The 19,455-nt window shown below is 53.0% G+C and overlaps 1 protein-coding gene across 5 annotated transcripts; it reads right to left on the bottom strand.

Annotated features, from left to right (window-relative positions):
• Window positions 1-1,218: 1,218 nt before the first annotated feature.
• On the bottom strand, window positions 1,219-19,097 carry Rasgrp2 (RAS guanyl releasing protein 2). Of its 5 annotated transcripts, none has more exons than XM_015999135.3 (17): window positions 18,968-19,097; window positions 16,607-16,754; window positions 15,879-15,981; window positions 15,346-15,408; window positions 14,510-14,641; window positions 13,584-13,734; window positions 13,227-13,400; window positions 13,004-13,120; window positions 9,729-10,010; window positions 8,735-8,812; window positions 8,375-8,497; window positions 7,980-8,095; window positions 3,424-3,565; window positions 3,181-3,217; window positions 2,660-2,836; window positions 1,617-1,679; window positions 1,219-1,444 (listed from the first exon to the last, which is right to left on the bottom strand). In XM_015999135.3, the coding sequence occupies exons 2-16, from the start codon at window positions 16,677-16,679 to the stop codon at window positions 1,621-1,623; spliced, it is 1,827 nt and encodes a 608-aa protein (XP_015854621.1). In that variant the 5' UTR covers window positions 16,680-16,754; window positions 18,968-19,097; the 3' UTR covers window positions 1,219-1,444; window positions 1,617-1,620. The 5 variants fall into 5 exon arrangements, with proteins under 5 accessions (XP_015854621.1, XP_076414310.1, XP_006980769.1 ...); XM_076558195.1 differs by lacking the exon at window positions 18,968-19,097 and adding an exon at window positions 18,521-18,638; XM_006980707.4 differs by lacking the exon at window positions 18,968-19,097 and adding an exon at window positions 17,836-17,965.
• Window positions 19,098-19,455: the final 358 nt, after the last annotated feature.

Genomic DNA, 19,455 nt, shown 5'->3' with positions numbered 1-19,455 from the left:
GGAGGCAGCGGGAGGCAGGCTGGCAGAGCAGGAGCGAGCTGCTCTTCACAGCACAATCGCCGTCTGTTGTTATAGCAACTCAGCCCCCAAATCGTGAAACGGATATTACAGCCTCCAGAGGGGGAAGGGCAGGAGGGGGCTGAGGACAGAAGGAGAGGCAATGTAGGGGACTCGATGAGGGACGGGACTAAAGCTGATGATCCTTGTGACAGGTCAGGAGAACGAGGTGGCCCAAAATAAGGACTAGGAGGCCAGGGGAAGTGGAGTCAAAAGGTAGAGATGGGCAGGAAGTGGGGCTCTGGGACAGTGGGACAGTGCTTCTCCAAGGAACCCGAGACCACAGCCGGGTCTGCAGAACAGGATGATGTGCAGGTAGGGAGTTTGGGTGCTCTTCTCTACTCCCAGAACAATCCAGCAGCTGCTCTAGGGCATCCTGCAGTGTGGAAATCTGGAGAGGTAACTCCCTTTCTCAGGATTGCTATCAGGTACCTCCTGACCCTAGGGCCAGGCTGGGCAGGCTCTAGATCCTCTGGGTGACCCCCATGGACCATCCTCCTGTCCCAGCACAGCCTTAGAAATGGCCTTGGCCTTACTCAGTTAATGGTGACACCCACCCACCCCCAGGTTCTCCACGCTGCCAACTCAGGAGGGAAGAGCAAGCTTAGGTTAGGAGAGGCCTCCGGAGCTGAGCAGGATCAATATGCATTTCCTCTGGAAGTCGCTGTCTTTCCGGCTGTCAGCAGCGCCAGGCCAAGGGGCTGCGTGACCATAGAGCTCAGCCCCCACCCTGAGGCGCACCAGCCCCAGCCTCTAGCTGTCACCACCCCTCCTGGCTCTCAGCTCTCTCTCCACAGCCTGCCCCCTGGGCGGCCCTCCTCCTCCTCCTGCCAAGAGCACCCTGACACTGGAGTATTCAACCAGGGCCCAGAAGGTGACCTGGAAGGCAGGGGAGTTTTGCCTATGGGTCGAAAACTCAAGTTGTACCAGGCCCAGCAATTCTAGGGTGCAAAGACTCACTAGTGTCAAGGCTCAGAATCCCCCAAGATTCAGGACCCCCTCCCGTTCTAGACCCTTCCCAAGAGCCTTGCGTTCTGAGGTCTTTCTGCTTCTAAGGCCTCATTACCTCCAGGTTCCAGACGCACATGAGGTTGCAACCTGTCCAGCCTATGGAATTCTAGACCCCAACAGTGCAGTCCCTAGAAATACAGCATCTGAGGATTTTAGGCTAATTGTCCGGATTAATTATTCGGGCCTTTTTATTCCATCTGGAAGATACAAATATTCACAAGAACCTGTACAACCTTAGGGACGCCAGCCCTGGCCCTGACCTCAGTGCATGCCACCCTCAGCCCCCACCCTCAGCCCAGTCTCCTGCCCCGGAACTCCAGTCTCCCTGCTGTGCTCCAAGTCTTCCAAAGCAGGGATGAGTCCTTGATAGTCACAGCTGGGAAGAGAAAAAACAGAAGATGTAAGGAAGACAACCCCTGGTCAAAGTATGAGCTCACCTGCCCAGGCTGTTGGGAGAAGTGTCACTTTCTAGGCCCTCCCCTAGGCTAGCTACCCCAGCCCTCTGTGGAGGACTCTGTGGCAGCTTGCAAAGGGGAGGGAGGACTCACCATCTTATAAGTGGATGTCAAACACCCCATCCTCCACCGTCTGTACCTCCTCTTCTCGGATCTCTGTGGAGAGGCATGGGAGAGTTGTCCACAAATCCACCCCGGGTCCCTGTGTCCTCAGCAGCCTTCTCCCATCACAGGAGGCTCTCATCCCATCCCCATCCTGGAAGCAGACCCATCCTCCAAAAATCAATCCGCAGAACGACCAAACGACCCCATTTTCGAGGCTTATTCTACGCTTCTTTCTGCCGCAGCTCTTCCCACACATCTCTGTGCAGTTTGCTTAAACGTCGATTTTGTGTGTATTGCACAGTTTAGAGTCCAGCACATCTGAAGACTGACTGCAAACAGCTTCCTCTTTTCTGTTTTTTGAGGACTTACGGCAGCCCAAATGATTGTGGTCCAATTGCCTTGGACCTCAGTTTAGCTTATTGTTCAGACTGTTCTCGGGGAAAATACTCATTTGGCAAGTGATTTTTCAGCAAACTGATCAAAATCAGCAGATTCCAAGAGTACTACCCAGAGGTTATTGGGGGAAGGGACTTTTATAATGACAGGCAAAAAGAGAAATGCAAATAATTTACGGAACTCCAATCCCCCTAACAAAACAGAAGTACAACTGGAATCTTGAAGCTTCTTTAAAATTAGGGTACATGCCTTTAATTCCAGTACTGGGGAAGCAGAGCTGGCTAGAGCTATATAGTAAAACTCTATCTCAAAAATAAATTAATTAGGGCTGGAGAGATGGCTCAGACCTGGGTTCAATTCTCAGAACCCACATGGCAGCTCACAACTGTCGCCAATTCCAGGGGATCTGGCATCCTCACACATACATGTATATAATAAATAAATAAATAAATAAATAAATAAATAAATAAATAAATAAATAAATAAATAAATAAATCTTTTTAAAATTAATTAATTAAATTAGGGCCTCTCTCCCTGCCACCCTCAGAAAGTCAAGAGCTCTTTGGGCACTTTCTGGCACTCTTACCTATCCATTTATAAGCCACAATGACACTGATTCCTGGGGACCCTCTTACCTGGGGGCCGGGAGCTGCGCCTGCCTGGGCGAGGCAGGGAGAAGCTGAAGGCCCGATGGTGGGTATGTGTGGGTGAGGGAGAGGGTGCGGAGCCCTCCAGGCTCACACTCTGGGCCCTGCGGCGACACTCCACGGACAGGCGATCTTTGCACTGTTTGTGGCAGTTCACACCACAAGCTGAGGGAGGGAAGAAGGGACGCTCAAGGAGGGCCACGGGTCAGAAAACGCTCCATCCCGTCCCTCAGGCCTGTGCTTCTCCCAGAGTTCTTTGCTCCTGAGAAATCACCTCATCAAACTACAAGCCTATTCTATGCCCTCTCCCAAGTATCTTTTCCTAGCTTGCCCCTCCACAGTCTTTTCAAAGACAAGCCCCTCCTGTCAGTCAGGGTGCCTCTCTAGCTACAATGTACTTCCCTTGCTGGAAATTGTCCTCATCAAAATAAAAATCCCTACGCCAACAGGAACTCTCCCACCCAAAGCTTGGTCCAGCAGAGAAGCCATTTGTTCGATTTTTATCTTACCTCTGCATTTGAGGCCCTGCTTGTAGATGCCCAGGATCTGCAATAAAGGAGGGGACCATGGTGGGGGCTTAAGGTTTTATAGATCTGGAGAACAGGGACTGGGGGCTGGGAACCAAGGTGTTTTTGCGGGTTGGCTAGCGCTCTGGCAGAGGAGAGGCCAGCAGAAGAGCGGGGCGTGGGCCCGCAGGCTAGGGCTGGAAGGGTAGATGGATAGCGCTGTAAGTCTGGGCAGCGGGCGCTCACCAGAGCTTTGCAGTGGCGACAGGCAACCGGGCGTAGCGAGTTGCTCTCCTGGAAGTTGTGTACGAAGCCCATGCGGCCGCCCAGCACCGAGCTAGAGCGCAGGAAGTAGGAGATCATCTCCTCCCGGCTGATGCAGCCATCCCTGGTGGGCATGGGGACATCTCAGCTCGAGTCCTAGGGCCAGGGTGGACCTCCCCAACCCCACGGGAGGAGAAAAAGGTCCGTGCAAGAAACAAGAGGGCACTTAGCATCTACCACGAACTAGTGTGGGCTTGGCCAAGTCATTTCCCTAGGGTTTCCTCCTCAGGACAATGGGGATCTCGCAGGGGGTGTCAGCTAAAGAAGCTGGGCGTCTCCGTTCCCGCAGTGTGCTCTGCGCTACACCTCTACACCTGCAGGGGACCTGAGAACTGGGGACTCTGAAGGGCATGCCGGCAGCTGCGCCTGTGATCCAGTGTTTCCACCAGACCCCCGCTTCCCAAGGGCCCCTTTTCATCTAGAAATGTATTTTAGGCTCCAGTGTGTTCTAGGCATAGATCTCAGTTCAGATCCCAGCTCTAGCTGGGCATAGTGGTTCATGCCTTTGATGAGAGTTCAAGGCCAGCCAAGTCTGCATAGTGAGTTCCAGGATAGCCAGAGCTACACAGAGAAATTCCATTTCAAACACCCGGTCCCCCATAAAAACAACCTCAGCTCTACTTCTCGGCCCTGTGACCTCAGGCTGGCTAATCTCCTTGTGCTAGAATTTCCTCATCTCCATCCAGGCGTAACCCTACTTACTGTGTCCCATGTATTGTTGAGAGTCAAAGGAGAAAATGCATGCAGGTGTCCAAGTGGCCAGGTGGGTCCTCAGTCATTTCTCTTTTTTTCTATTTTTTACATTTTAATCTGAGAAATCCCCCTCCCCGCAGCTTTTTGTTTGTCTTTTTGAGACAGGCTCTCATTACATAGCCCTAGCTGGTCTGGAATTTACTATGTAGACCAGGCTGGGTCAGAACTTACAGAGATCTGCCTGCCTGTCTCCCAAGTGCTAGGATTAAAAAAAAAAAAAAAAGCCATTCCGGTCTCTTGTAGCTGAAGCTGACCTCAAACTTGCTATTATAGCCCAGTCTGACCTTGAACTCCTCATCCTCCTGCCTCAGTCTCTCAGAAGCTAGAATTACAGGCATGTGCCACCCCATCCCACTCCTTGGTCACTTCTTGGTGGCTGTCACTTCCACTGCTGGCCCTTATTTGAAACTTAATGTTCTATGATATGATGATAAAGAACTTTCATCTCAATGGGGCAAATGGTGATTTATTTAAAAAATAAATAAAATAAAATATAGACTTTAGCTAGGCAGTGGTGGCACAGCCCTTTAATCCCAGTACTCAGGAGGCAGAGACAGGCGGATCTCTGTAAATACGAGGCCAACCTGGTCTACAGAGCAAGTTCCAGGACAGCCAGAGCTACACAGAGAAACTTTGTCTTAAAAAAACAATAGATAGATAGATAGATAGATAGATAGATAGATAGATAGACTTTATATGACATATGTAAACTACATGAAAACCACAATCTCCTTGCATGAGACACAGATGAATACATAAAATCATGAAAGTAAGATTTGAGAATTGTTTTGTGACCTTGAGCAGAGGGCCTTTCTACACATCATACAAATCCAAAATGCCATCAAAGAAAAGGTTGACATATCAAACACACAAAGCTTTAAAAAAAATTTTTTTTATATGGAAAAAGACAACATCAGTGACAGACAATAAGAAAATATTTGCAAACTCAACAGCAAGGGGTTAATATCCATTAGTACAGATTCCAGAAATCAACGGGAAGATGCACAAACCCAGCAGGATGACAAAGAATATGAACAATTAACAGAAGAAATATAAGTGGCCAATAAACATATGAATAGACAGTCTCCGTTGGGTTGGAGAAATGCAAATTAACAAAGACACCATTTTCCAACTCAACTGGCAAAACCATTGGGCTTATTATAGCCTCCGCTCCTGGCAAGGAAGTGGGGACCAGGCACACTTGGGCACGGCTGACAGGGTGCGACCTCGTCTGAGGTCAGTTGGCAAGCTCTCTCTCCTAACTCAGAATGTACATTGCTTTGGATCCAGTGAGCCCACTTCTAGGAATCTCTCCTCCAGAAACACTGGCCCAAGAAAGTAGACACCAAGACTTTCCCAGAAGCGGGACAGACAGATCATTACAGAGCAGCACTGGACCATCTACATTCGCATCAGTTGGAAGAGGCACAGGTGAAGGGGTGGCTGGCCACACAGTGCAGTCCTCTAAAGAATGGACACCACAGCCCAGCAGCAGAGTGCTTGCCTGGAACATGAAGCCCCAGTTCAATACCCAGAATCCCAAAATAAATAAATAAATAAATAAATAAATAAATAAATAAATAAATAAATAAATAAATAAAATGATGCACCCTTACATGAATCCATGTGGAAAGATGTGTGTGATACTGCAGAGAACAAAGATTAAAAACAAGCCTGGGATGTGGCTCAGGGCTGAAGTGCTTGCCTGGTATGCATAAGGCCCTGGGTTCAATACTCAGCACAGAAAAGAACTAAAATGTGGGCCGGGGTGGCTCACCCCTGGAATTCCAGCACTCTGGAGGCCAAGATTGTATGGCCAGCTGGGCTACATAATACGTTCCCAGCCAGCCTAAGCTAGAGTGAGACCCTGTCTCCAAAAAAAAGGAAGTAAATAAATAAGTAAAATAATAACAAAAGTAATCAACAGTTTTTTTAATGCATAGATGATTTTGCAATAAGAGATAGAAATCTTCAAATTCCAGAAATAGAGAGCTTCAGAAGCCAGACATGGTGGTTACACACAATTCCTCTCATCAGAGGAGTCCTGGGGAGGCCAAGGCAGGAGAGTCACAAGTTCAACACCAGGCCTTACTACAGAGTCAGTTCAAGACTGGCCTGGGATACATAGCAACCTTGTCTTAAACAACTTTAAAAAAAAAAAAAAAAAGTATAAGGGGCGGGGATAACGAACTCAAAAGAAGCAGTGAGCTGGGACTGATCTTCTGAATTCTAAGGGAGCTGGAGATGAGACCCAGGGCCTTGAGCATGCTAAGCCCAGGAGCTGCCGCTGACCTCCATCCCAGGTAAATAGCCTCTTCTCTCTTTATGAGCCCAATAATGAGGTTTGGTGGCCAATTAGCTGTCTGAGCTTATAAAAGGTTGAGTCTTAGGGCTGAGGCTCCATGAAGCTGCAGCCTTCAGGGTTAAGAGCCCAGAAAAACAAACAAACAAACAAACAAACAAACAAACAAACCCACCCACCAGCCCAGGGAGAAAACATGAAACTGGATGCTTCTGTTGCAATCTGGCCATGACTGGGAATAGATAAACACGTGAATCCTGTTTGTCTATGAAATACACTTCAGACCAAAATCTGCATCTATTTTACATGCGTGCCAAAAAGGATGGAAGCAGCCAGGCAGGGTGGCACACACTTGTGATCCCAGCACTAGGAAAAATAAAGAAGGATCGCTCTGAGTTTGAGGCCAGCCTGAGCTAGATAATGAGTTCAAGCTAGCCTGGGCTACATAATGAGGACTGGAACATTAGTTTACTTTTTTTTTTCCCTCTGTGTAGAACAGGTTGTCCTCAAACTCCCAGAGACCCTCCTGCCTCTGACCCTCCTCCACCAATGCTGGGATTAAAGGCCCTGCTTTTTTGTTTTTGTTTTTGTTTTTTAACATGCACTTACTTTAAACACTTTGTTCACTGGGAATTGACTACCTGGATTCTGTTCTTACCATAAATTTTTGCAATGTGGGAACAATAATAAACTTTTCTTTTCAGACAGAGCCTCATGTAGCCCAGGCTAGCTTCAAATTTGCTACGTAGTTGAAGATGACTTAGAGCTTTGGCCTCTCCTGCTTCCACCTCCCAAATGCTGGGATTCCAGGAGAGTGTCACCATGCCCTGTTACACAGCAGTAAAGATGAAACCCAGGGTTTACTGCATGCTCTGCAGACACTCTACCAACTGAGACACATTCCCAGCCCCCAAACCACATAGTTTTGAAATACAGGTCACATTTAAAAATAAATCAACCTGGGATGGACTGTAAATTTTGACTGGGTTTTTGTCATCTCAGCAAAAATGGGGCATAAACATGGTTACGGAGGGCACATTTAACCTGCTTCAGAGAACCAGATGTTTTTCCAAATTGTCAGCATATGAATTGTGGATAAGCAAGTGGGTGCTGCTAATTACGGCCTTTCTTTACTGTTCATTAAAGCCAGCTACCCAGGGGCTCAGCTTCCCCACACTCTCGGCAGCTGTGAGCTCCACAAATAAAATAGTGTTCTTTGCAAGGCTCAGGTGGGGCTCCCCCATCTGTCCAGACTAGCAAGGTAACGCTATCCCTCTATGGCCGGCAGCTTCCTCCCACCCCAAGCGCACGGGCAGCTCCCCAGGCAAGGCCTTGCTCTCTGCACACTCAAGAAGTGGAGCCCAAGGGGAAGTGGGTTGATGCCTTCCCTCTACCCCACCCCCCAGGCCCTAGTCCTCCTCACTGGTTCTGATCCAGGTCCCCAAAGGCGCTGAGATAAGGAAAGTTGCCCCGGATGATCTGGAACTCCTCCTGGGAGATGTGGCCATCCCCATCGACGTCGAAGTTCCGGAACACAGACTACAGAGGAACATACAAGGCCAGGAGAAGGGAGAATTAAAAGGACCGTCTGAGCCCAGTCTATATGATGCAGAGCATCAGAGATGTCTCCCCATGTCCTTTTAGGCCTGCCTCTCACCAGCCCATAATGCAGCTAGCGTGCTGTGCTCTGTGCCTCCTGGGGAATGGTCAGAGCACAGGCCTTCAGATACAGCAGTGGCTCCCAGGACAAGGCTCTGGAGAAACTAGCTTCATGGACCCCTGCTTCCAGCAGATTCCCTCACCCTCCAGACCGCTCACCTCTACCATCTTCTCTATGTGCTCTGCCACCAAGGCCTGGTCCAGCTTAGGCTTGGCAACTGAGGTCCACTCTTCCAGCACAGGAGGTCGGGGAGGTGGGGTGCAGCTGGTGGGGCTGGTTGGCTGTGGGAACGGTCAGGTCTGAGCCAGGCCCGGAGTGGGAATGAACCAAAGGCTCCAATAAATAGAAAGTGCCTGCCCAAAGCCAATCCCACCCCCAGGCCCAGGATTCCACTGTCAAGCAAGTAGGTGGGTGTAGCGGATGGGGAACGTTCTTTCTGTCCTTGTAATTCTCCCCCCCCCCCCCCCCGCGCGCGCAGGATCCTCAAGTGCAAAGTGAGGGGTGAGGGGCCCCCTTACCGATGACTTGGAGCGTGGTTCACGCTGCAGGGAGAGCTGATACAGCTCATCCTCTGTCTGGTACTGATCCAGGGACACCTAGGACACATAGGTCTAGTAATACCCTCAGGTTCCTGCTCCCCTCTCACGTGGGAGCTACAAACCCAGAGCCATAGGACTACCAGTCTGCCCAGAGCCTGATGGGAAAGCTAGACTCAGGACAAAGGCCACCTTAGAAAACACCCCAACCACTCCCATGCCAGCCGGCCCACAGAGCAAACTTTATCATTTATTTATTTATTTATTTATTTATTTATTTATTTATTTATTTATTTTGGTTTTTCTAGACAGGGTTTCTCTGTGTAGCTTTGTGCCTTTCCTGGATCTCACTCTGTAGACCAGGCTGGCCTCAAACTCACAGAGATCCGCCTGGCTCTGCCTCCCGAGTGCTGGGATTAAAGGCATGCGCCGCCACCGCCCGGCTGAGCAAACTTGAAAAACAACACACTGGCAAAATATCAGCCAAGACATGGAGTCAGAACCTTTGCCCAAAGCTGGGCACGGTCCCTGCGATCCAAGCACTCTGCAGGCTCAGGCGAAGAGACCACCACGAGTTCAAAGCTAGCCGAGGCTCCTCAGTAAGTTTGTGTCAGCCTGGCTTACAGAGTGAGATCCTGTCTCCAAAAGCTAAATTAATCAATACTAAAAGAAACTTCACTCAGGAGCCAGGACCACATTAGAAATCACTCATGTCATCCACCAAATCCACAGCTTAGTCCTATCCACTGCCAGGAGCTCAACTTAGGACCAAGGGACTCAGGCCCAGCCTCAGACCCAGCCCATGGTCCACACAGCAGCCTTGGGATCAGACCACAGATCTGTGTCTCAGCCCAGCCTTGGAACCACCTCAGGGTTCAGTGCAAACCTCAGAGACCAGGCTAAACCTCCGCCCCTTGTTCAGAACCCAACATGCCCATAGCAAATGCATATGTAGACACTGTGCCCAGCCCCTCACCGTGAGCAGACTCAGCAGGTCAGGGTTGGCTTGCACTGGAGGTCGCAGGCTGGTCACCATGGCCAACTCCTCCAGAATGCTAAAAAGCTGCCTCATCTTGGCTCCATTGAGCCTGGTCCGACCCGGGTCCAGCCAGTCAGGCAGCGCCAGCTGCAGGGCCACCAGATCCTTGAGGTGCACACCCAGGATAGGGAAGCGGAAGCCCACGCAGGCTGCCAGCCTGCGCCGGTAGTTGCTGTAGTTGCCAGTGGCTGTCACTAATTCTGTCAGACCTTCCCAGAGCTGGGGGGAAAAGTCAGAGTGTCACTCACACACACCTCAGCTGTCCTCCCACCTCAGCCCTAGAACTGTGGGAATGGATGGGGAGCAAGGTCAAGGATAGGCAAAAAAGTCAAATCCTCCCTTATTAGCTTCCAATACGGCTCTCTCACACTCCAGGGGTCAGAACTCATAGGTTATGAGTCCAAGGGAACAACTATGAGCTACCATGCATCTACACCAGGGCTGAGCACAGGTTATCAACATTTAAACACAGGCCTATTGACCAAGAAGGATGTTATTACACACGGTGTCTGGTGATGGTAAATAGTGGGAAAACTTATACTGAGCACGGTCACATAAGGCCGGAATCCCAGCAGGCCTGAATTTATAAATTCAAAACCAGTCCCATCTACATGAGTCCCAAGCTAGCCAGGATTATACAACAAAACCTTGTCTCGAAAAGTGGCTGGAGAGATGGCTCAGAGGTTAAAAGGACAGGCTGCTCTTCCTGAGGTCCTGAGTTCAATTCCCAGCAACCACATGGTGGCTCGCAACCATCTACAATGAAGTCTGGTGCCCCCTTCTGGCAGCATACAGACAGACAGAACACTGTATACATAATAAATAAATCTTGAAAAGGCTTTGAGTTCAAGGCCACCCTGATCTGCAGAGCTAGTTCCAGGACAGCCAGGGCTACACAGAGAAACCCTGTCTCCAGGAAAAAAAGTGGTGGTAGGGTCCTTCAAAGAAAAGCTTGAGATGGGGGATGCAGTTCAATTGGTATAGTGCTTGCCTATTGTGCATAAGGCCCTGGGTTTGATCCCTAACACCACATAATCAGGTGTGGCGGTGTATGTCTCTGCTGAGAGCATCATCCTTGGTCACACAGCAAGTTCAAGGACAGCCTGGGATATATGAGACCCAATCTCGAAAACAGCGTGAAAGTGCACTGGAAAGGCAGAGGCAGGCATATCTCTGTGGGTTCAAGGCCAGCCTGGTCTACCATAGGGAATTCCAGTATAGCCAGAGCTACACCGTGAGACCCTGAATCAAAGAAATAAATAAAAAGAGGGAGAGACAGAGAAGAAAAGAGAGAAAGAAGCTGACAAGATGATTGAGAGCCAGGTGGATCTCTGTGAGTTCGAGGCCAGCCTGGTCTACAGAGCAAGATCCAGGACAGGCACCAAAACTACACAGAGAAACCCTGTCTTGAAAAACCAAATAATAATAATAATAATAATAATAATAATAATAATAATAATAATAATAAAGAAAACTCTCAAATGTTCAACAATACATCAAATGCTAAATTAGGACAGATTTACAATAACATGAGACAACAAAAAAGAGCAATTGCCCCACACCACAAGATGGCAAGCCACGCCCATCTGGGCAGAATAAAAGGACCTGAGACATAACATCGGGTATGCGTCTACTCAGAAGAAGTTGGAAACAGGCAACAAAAAGCCCAACATTTTGTTCTGGGATGCACACACAGTTAAACTAAAGAAAAGGAAAGCCTTCACCATGGAGGTCCTGACCCTGCCCCCTGCTGCTTGGGCAGGGGTTACCTTATCATCTTTTAAGGAGCAACAATGTTTTCTGGGCTCTGTTGGTTTGGACTTGGTGCTTGGTCAGAGCCCAGGGTCTTCAAGTGCACACGACCCCTGAGCACACTCCAGCCAACAGTCTTTTTTTTTTTTTTTTTTTTAAGATGTATTGCCGGGCAGTGGTGGCACACACCTTTAGTCCCAGCACTTAGGAGGCAGAGGCAGGTGGATCTCTGAGTTAAAGGATAGCCTGGTCTACAGAGTGAGTTCCAGGATAGCCAAGGCTATGCAGAGAAATTCTGTCTTAGAAAACCCACAAAAAAAATAGATAGATAAATAAATTGTATCCTATGCATGTGGGATGTTCTGCCTGTATGTATGTATGTGTGCTGTGTGCGTGCCTGGTACCCTGAGCCAATTCGTAGGTGCTAGGCACTGAACCTGGGTCCTCTGCAAGAGCAACAAATGCTATTAACCACTGAGCCACCTCTCCAGACCTCAGTATTCTACTTTTTAAACTATATAGCGGCTTTCCCCTTTTATTATTATTTTTTTCTGAGACAGGGTCTCATGATGTAGCCACTGGGGAAATGGCTCATCAGTAAAGTGTCTACCATGTAAGCATGAGGACCCAAGTGTGGGTCCCTGGCACCCACATAAAAGCCAGGCACAGTTGTATACATGTCTGTAACCAGGGCACTCAGTGGGTGGAGAGAGACATTTTGGAGCTCGTTGGCCAGTGAGTGAGTTCTGCATCCAGTAAAAGACCCTATGGCAAGATCAGATGGGGCTGGAGAAGAGGCTCAGAGCCCTTGCTGGGCGTCCGGTTCTGTTTTCAGGATCCGTGTCAGGCAGCTCACATGCCTACAGCTCCAGCTCCCAAGGATCCATCTGGTCTCCATGGGCACACGAATATATGTGGCATACACACACACCCATCAATAAAACAAATTACTAAGAACTTCAAAAAGTCCAAATGAAGCGAGTGACAGAGGAAGAAAATCAAGGTGACCTTTGTTCTCCTGCATGCACCTATGCTATACATGCACATATAAACACACATAAAATTTAAAAAAAATAGCTTTGGAGCCTGTCCTGGCTATACATGCACATATAAACACACATAAAATTAAAAAAAAAAATAGCTTTGGAGCCTGTCCTAGCTATACATGCACATATAAACGCACATAAAATTTTAAAAAAAAAAATTAGCTTTGGAGCCTGTCCTGGATCTTGCGCTGTAGAGCAGGCTGGCCTCGAACTCACAGAGATCCGCCCGCCTCTGCCTCCAGAGTGCTGAGATTAAAGGCGTGCGCCACCACCGCCCAGCCAGCTTAGAGCTCTTACTCCCTCCTCCAAGCCTCAGTTTCCTCAACTGTCAGACAAGAACTGTCATGCCCAGGCCCCAGCACTGCACTGGGAAGGCTGCAACTGAGAAGCCTAGGCCCCTCCCAAGCCAGGTACCTTGATGGTCTCAGGGCTGACGTGGCTGTGGGTCTCCTTGAGGCGTGAGATGGAGCTGTGGCTCAGGCCTCCGACAACAGCCATCAGTGTGTTGAAGTTCTGCAGCTGCAGCAGTTTCTGGGAGGCAAAGAGAGAGGGGGAGGCAGCGTGTCACCCCGGCCACCCCTCTGGAGAGAAGGGGAAGGGCTTGATGGGAGGCTGGGCACGCAGGGAAAGTGGGCACCTCTGCTACATGCACGAAGTGTGTGATGACCAGTGCCCGCTGTGTGGCTGTGGGCTTGCTGAGGATCATGAGCTGGACCCACTGTGAGACGCTGTTGAAGAGGGAGATGAATCGCTCCAGGACGGGGTTGTCTACGGTGCAGCCGTGAGTCACAAAGCTGTGATAGTCCTGGAACTGCAGGCAGGGTGGACTTGGCCTGAGTGCCCTGCTGGCCTCTCCCATCGCTCACCCTCCCCTTGTCAATTAATGGAACCACCCAACCATCCTTGGGAGCCAGCCTATCCCCGAGTCTTAGTCCTTTCTGGAACCCCCTTCTCAACCCACACTGCACCCCAACCACAAGCCTTCAGGCCACACCAGGATCTTGCAGAAGGAGCGGTACTCCAAGTAGGTGAGATGCTCTGCCAGCTCCAAGGGCTCCAAGTGGTCAAAAAGCAGGGACATCTTGCGCTTTTTCTGTTCCACGGGGTTCCGCTGGGTCACCTGCCGCTTCCACTTGTAGGTGGGGCTGGGGGAGCAGGGGTAGTGAGCCCTGGATGTCCTGGAGATGTCCCCTGCCTCCTGTGACCCCACACGCACTCAGACATGCCACTCAAACTGACTTGGGACCTGAACAGCAGGAGCCACCGTCCTAAGCACTAACATCCCCAAGTCCCAGCAACTCCTGCGCACGCCCCCTCCGCCACGCGCTCAGCACACTGATGGACAACGTACTCTGTGCTAGGTGCTGGGGTACAGAGACGAACAAGACACGGATCCTGCCCTCGAGGAGCTCACAATCTACCGGGGGAGACAGACACAGAAACACGCCATCACCAAACAGTGGGACACATGTTCCCAGTGCTCTGGGCAGCCGTCTGCACAAAGCATCTCGGGAAAAAAGGACAGAGTGGCCAATTCTGCCCCGGAGGAGTAGCACACCCTCACCAGGCAGGGACGTCACACTCGTGCTGAGTCTGGTGACAATGGAGGAGACAGGGCAACAAGAGCGAGTACCATGGAGAAGAAGGATGCGGGACACAGACAATGGCACGTGGACCCAAACAGCCGCAGTATGAAGTGTGTGGGATGCAGGGTAGGCCGTGGGAGACAGGGCAGGAACGTCAGGCTAGCCTGACACCACGAAAGGCCTTAATAGCTGGAGGTGTCTTGAAGGTGACAGGGAGTCATGGAAGGTTTTCAAGCAAGAGAGTGACATGACCCTCACTCATTCAGTTGAACAGACATTTATTAAGCACAGATGGTGTAGGAAGCTTAGTGGCCCCTGAGCTCCCCCCACGCACACGCTCTCGATGTCGATGAGGCTGCTGTGCCTTCGGCTCCCTTCTTGGTCTAGCAGGGCCTTCAGCTCCTTGATCTGCTCAGCCAGCTCTGGGTTCAAGTCAAACTCTGCAGGGAACGCTGAGATCCAGTACCTGGTGGAGGGGCAGGCAGAGTCAAGTCACCGAAGGCAGCCCGCCCTCCAGCCCTCCCTCCCTCCCTCCCCATCGCCAAGTGGGCAAGGGAAGCAACTGTGAAGACTGTATTCACGCCTTTAATTCCAGCACTCGGGGAGGCAGAGCCGGGCGGGTCTCTGTGAGTTCGAGGCCAGCCTGGTCTACAGAGCGAGATCCAGGACAGGCACCAAAACTACCCAGAGAAACCCTGTCTCGAAAAACAAAAACAAGGGCCGGGCGGTGGTGGCACACGCTTTTAATCCCAGCACTCGGGAGGCAGAGGCAGGCGGATCTCTGTGAGTTCGAGGCCAGCCTGGTCTCCAAAGCGAGTTCCAGGAAAGGCGCAAAGCTACGCAGAGAAACCCTGTCTCCAAAAACCAAAAACAAAAAACAAAACAAAACAAAAAGACTGTATTCACCCCCCAAAGAGTGAGGTAAAATGTCTCAAAGCATGTTCTGTCAGAACACCCACCCACCCCACCCACCCTATCCTCCAGTGCTTTCTTTCTTTCTCCATCCCCCAACCCCAACACACAGCAGCAGAAACTAACAAGGCCAGCAGCACACCTGGACAGCATCCACTGGCAAACCCACGTGGTCGATTCCCTGGACGCTGTCCACTCCTGCAGCCCACCTGAAGCTTGAGAAAGGCAGCAAGAAGAGGGGCCAGGACCCAGACTCACCTGACCAGGTGACACGTTTTCACCTGTAGAGAATTGGAGTTGTCCTTCCGGGACTGCTGATAGGTAAGGGAGAGTTAAGGACAACAGCATGAAACCTAAGGCTAGAAACAGGAGCAGAGGGTGGGACCTGAGAACCCAGGGGTGGGACTCTAGCCAAAGCCTGGGTTCCAGGAGGATTGGGGAAGGGGGTAAGAACACTGCAGGAGCAGCCACAGATGGAGGTAGAGGGTTGGACTCCACCATAGGTGGAGAGGAGGACCCGGCCTCGGAGAAGGGCAAGAAGAGGTCCCTGGACAGAGCAGGGACAGATCCAAGACCTTAGGGGAGGGCGAGGGCAAGGCCTAGGTTACAGAAGAGACCGGGTCCTCAGCTAGGTACAGGACAAAGCCTAGGCCCTAGGAGATGGCAGGACGGTGTCTGAATTGTGGGATATAGGCAAGGCCTGCACTCCAGGATGTAAGGCCCTGAGCAAACCAAGCAGGATGGACTCAGGGACCCAACAACCGGGCCTCAGCCATTCCCGCCAAGGATATAAGTGGAGCAGTTTCGCGGCCAGCTGGGAGGAAGGTATGTACCAGGGGTGCATCATGAGAAACATGCGCACTAGCTGCGGATCGCGCACCTTTCCGGAGTCATCTGCTCCAAAAGTCAAAGCGAAGACGGCTGACCCTTGGTCCGGAGGCTCAGATACCAAAGCCTTGTCTGCAGCCTGGTCTGCAGGCTGGGGTCAGGTCCCCGGGTCTGCACTCCTGACCCCGCCCACCTACTGTTTTTCCCAGCACTCCAAAGCCAGGAGGTCAAAGTTCAGAAAGAAGTCTGGGTGGGCAAGGGGTACCATAGGATCCAGGAGCTGGAGGAGGGGAGCTTGGAGCAAGCCCCATAGTCCAGAGGGGAACCAGCTGGGGCGGAAGGAGCCTGGGTTCCCCAGGGTCAAGAATCCAGAGGTCATTTCCTGAGTGCTGGGGGAGGGGGCACCCCTTCACCAGATAAACCAACCCCCATCTGCCGGAAACAGTTCCCAGGCTAGAGATAGAGAGTTCCTCCGGATCCCCCAGGGAGACAGATAATGCCCCTCCCGGATCAGAGTTGGGACCTCCCCGGCCCCCCAATTCCCTGCCGTGTGGATAAGGGGTCTATTTGGACACTTCTCTGCAAAGAAGAGAGACTTTCGTTAAGTGGACTGCAGGATGGGAGCCTGGGTAGGTCCTGGCCAGGGTCTGCTTCAGGCTTGGTGTGCCCCCTCGTGCTGCAGGCAACTCACCAAAGGCTTCGATGCAGCCTCTGAGCAGCTCCTCTACGGTGCAACCCTTGTCCAAGTCCAGAGTGCTCGCCATGGCCGCCGGTGCCGGTGGGCTGGGCCCGAGCTACGGTCCGAAAGCCTCCCACGGGGTTCGAACCCTACCCTTGTCCTGGGAGAAGCAGAGTGGGAGTCAGCGGAGGCACCGACGGAGCGCGGGGCGCATAGGAACGGGGCGGAGCGGGCACGCCCCCTGCTGGGCAGGGGCGGAGTTGCCTGCTGCTGCCACTCCCGGGGTTAAACGGTCCTGCCCCGGGATGGTGCAACCCGCTAGTTGGGAAATGGACTAGCCAGAGAGGCTTCCGGCCCACCCGCGGAGTCGCGGGAAGGTAGAAGGGCTCTACCAGAATAAGGGACGAGCCAGGAGCCCAGGGGTTAGATGGTGCCCTAAGCCTCCTGGCGGGCCCTCCTTTCCTAGCGCTTGCTCCCCACAGGCACCTGCAGCACCCCGCAGCTCGGTTCTGCGCTCCTCCTGCTTCCCCTCCCTTAACAGCCTCCCTTCCCCCGCAGGGTTATTTTGGGAACCCAGTGCCTGAGGGGACCTCGGAGGAATTTCTCCCTGGGATGGGAGGAGGGAGGAGAGAACCCAGGCGTCCTGCCCACATTGCCCCCTCCTGGGCTCCCCGCGAGTGGGAGGCGGGGCCGTAGCATCCCCCAGGGGCCTGCCCTTGTGGGGAGGGCCGGAGTGGAGAAGAACATTCCTGGGGCGGGGGTGAGGGTAGCCCACTGCGGCTGGGAGGTGTCAGTGGGAAGCCAGAGCCTGGGAACCGTGGGCTCCCAAGCCACATGGACGAAGGTCCCAGGGGTGCCGGCTCAGCCCCTCCAGGATTGTCATATATTTCATATAGCCTGGGCTCCTGACCTCCTTCCTACCCATCCTGCTGCATAGTTAAATTGTGCGTGAGAGCACCAAGGAGAGTGCCCAGAAGGGGCCGCTAGCGCCATGGGGGTGGCCATGGCCTGCATGACACCATTAAGTAACCCTGGCCACCAGCGGGACTATAAGCATCCATACAGGGACAAACACCCATTCTCTAGACAAGTTATCTGCCGGAGGCCAATGACCTACATAAAGAGCAAGAAGACCCTTCTCACACACATCAGGGTCACAGACACTCACCTCCCATCCTGTCACACACAATGGCACCCACACCCCATGCACACCTGCAATGAAAATCTCCAGCCACACATACCCAGGTCCTTTACTCCAGAATCCAAACCTGCACGCAGTTCTCCTCCCAGACCTTCGGTTCACTTGAACGAGCCCAGCCTCTGATCCCTCAGCCACAGTAGCTCTGACATCTGTACACGTGTGCACACACGCAAAGACAGTGCATCTCCACCCATGTGCACTCCCACACACATGCACATACCCCCGTGGTTGCGCACACACCCATTTCGCCGCCCCTCCCCCTTCAATCATGCTCCAGGACACACAGCCTCAGGGCCCGGGGTTCCACACACCCTGGACCTTGCCAGAGCCTGGCCCCGAGGAAAGAGACTTTGCCCTACCACAAACTCCCCCACATTAGGAAGTCCTCCCGAGGACTTCTCCTCAGAGCCATTCGCTTCCTAGCCGGGTGACCTTGAGAATCATTTGGCCTCTCTGAACCTCAATTTTCCCATCTGTCAAATGGGGACTTGCATGGAAGGGCCTGGTAGAGACGTGTCAGGCTAGCACCGGTGTGCCACGGACTCCCCCCTCCCGCGGGTGGCTCTAAGTGCCTTAGCCCTTCTGCAAGCTCTGTCCTACCCAGGACCGGGTCCGCAGATTCCCCACCCACCCGCAGTCCCCGCCGGCCTGCCCCTAGGGGATCCCAAGGGACCGCGCCCTCTGTGTCCCACGCCCCGCCCGCGCGCGCACGCTCGCTCACTCACTCTTGGGACCCGCAGCGCGGAGCCCGCACCCAGCCCGGCCCGCGCCACCTCCGTGCGCTCCCGCCCGCCGGCCTCGCTGCGGCTGCGGCTCCAGCCCGCTCTCCGCGCTACGGCCCAGCGCCCCGCCGCCCCGCCCCCTCCCCGCCCCTGCGCCCCGCGCCGCGCCTCCTCCACTGGGGACTCCCCCTCTCGCCCCGCGCGCTTTGGGCCCTACAGCAGCTTAACCCCTCCCCTGCCGCCCCAGAGCGCGTGGCCGCGGGCGGGGGGCTGCGCCACTGGTGGCGTGGGGACCTGGTGCGGTAGCCCTCCCCCACCGCGACACCCCCAGGCTCTGCGCCCCGCCTGGGTGTCGCACGGAGGAAGCCGGGAGGGGCAGGAAGCGGACTGCGGTGGGGAAGGGGCGCCCCGCCCAGCCCCCCGGCCCGGGTTCCTGTTTTCGAGACAAACCGTTCCCACGGGGTTCACCCTGCCCGGGCCGGGCGTCTTCCTGCGGGCAGCAACGGCCCCGGCCTGGTGGAGGTCGCGGGCGTGGGGCTGCGGGTCCTTGCGATGGCCTGGGGGAGGGGCTAGGACAAAATGCGAGCTGTTTTTGGTCGAGTGGAGCCTCATGGGGTGAGGAATGAATGAACACGCGGCTCCCAGGAGACCCAGGCTCGAAGTCCAGAGGTGGGGCGAGGGGCACCTCCCTGGGCCAGAGGGGAAGGGGCACCTGCAAACTGGGTAGGTGCTCTGCAGCTTCGGAACTGGAGGCCCAGATGCATGGGCCCAGGAGAGGAGGAACTTGGGAGGGGCACCCACAAGCACTTGGGGTCCCTTACAAGCTGGCCTAGGGGATAGGTAACAGTTTCCGGCCGTTTAGACTCACTGTGAAACCCGGGGCCTCAAAACCCTTTCGGAAGATTGCCCCTCCCTGCTTTGGGCGAGGGAGGCAGGAC

Source organism: Peromyscus maniculatus, chromosome 1 (genome assembly GCF_049852395.1).
Source record: "Peromyscus maniculatus bairdii isolate BWxNUB_F1_BW_parent chromosome 1, HU_Pman_BW_mat_3.1, whole genome shotgun sequence".
Lineage (NCBI taxonomy): Eukaryota > Metazoa > Chordata > Mammalia > Rodentia > Cricetidae > Peromyscus > Peromyscus maniculatus.
Note: the sequence above shows the minus strand (reverse complement) of the source record. Positions and strands in the feature narration are given on the sequence as shown.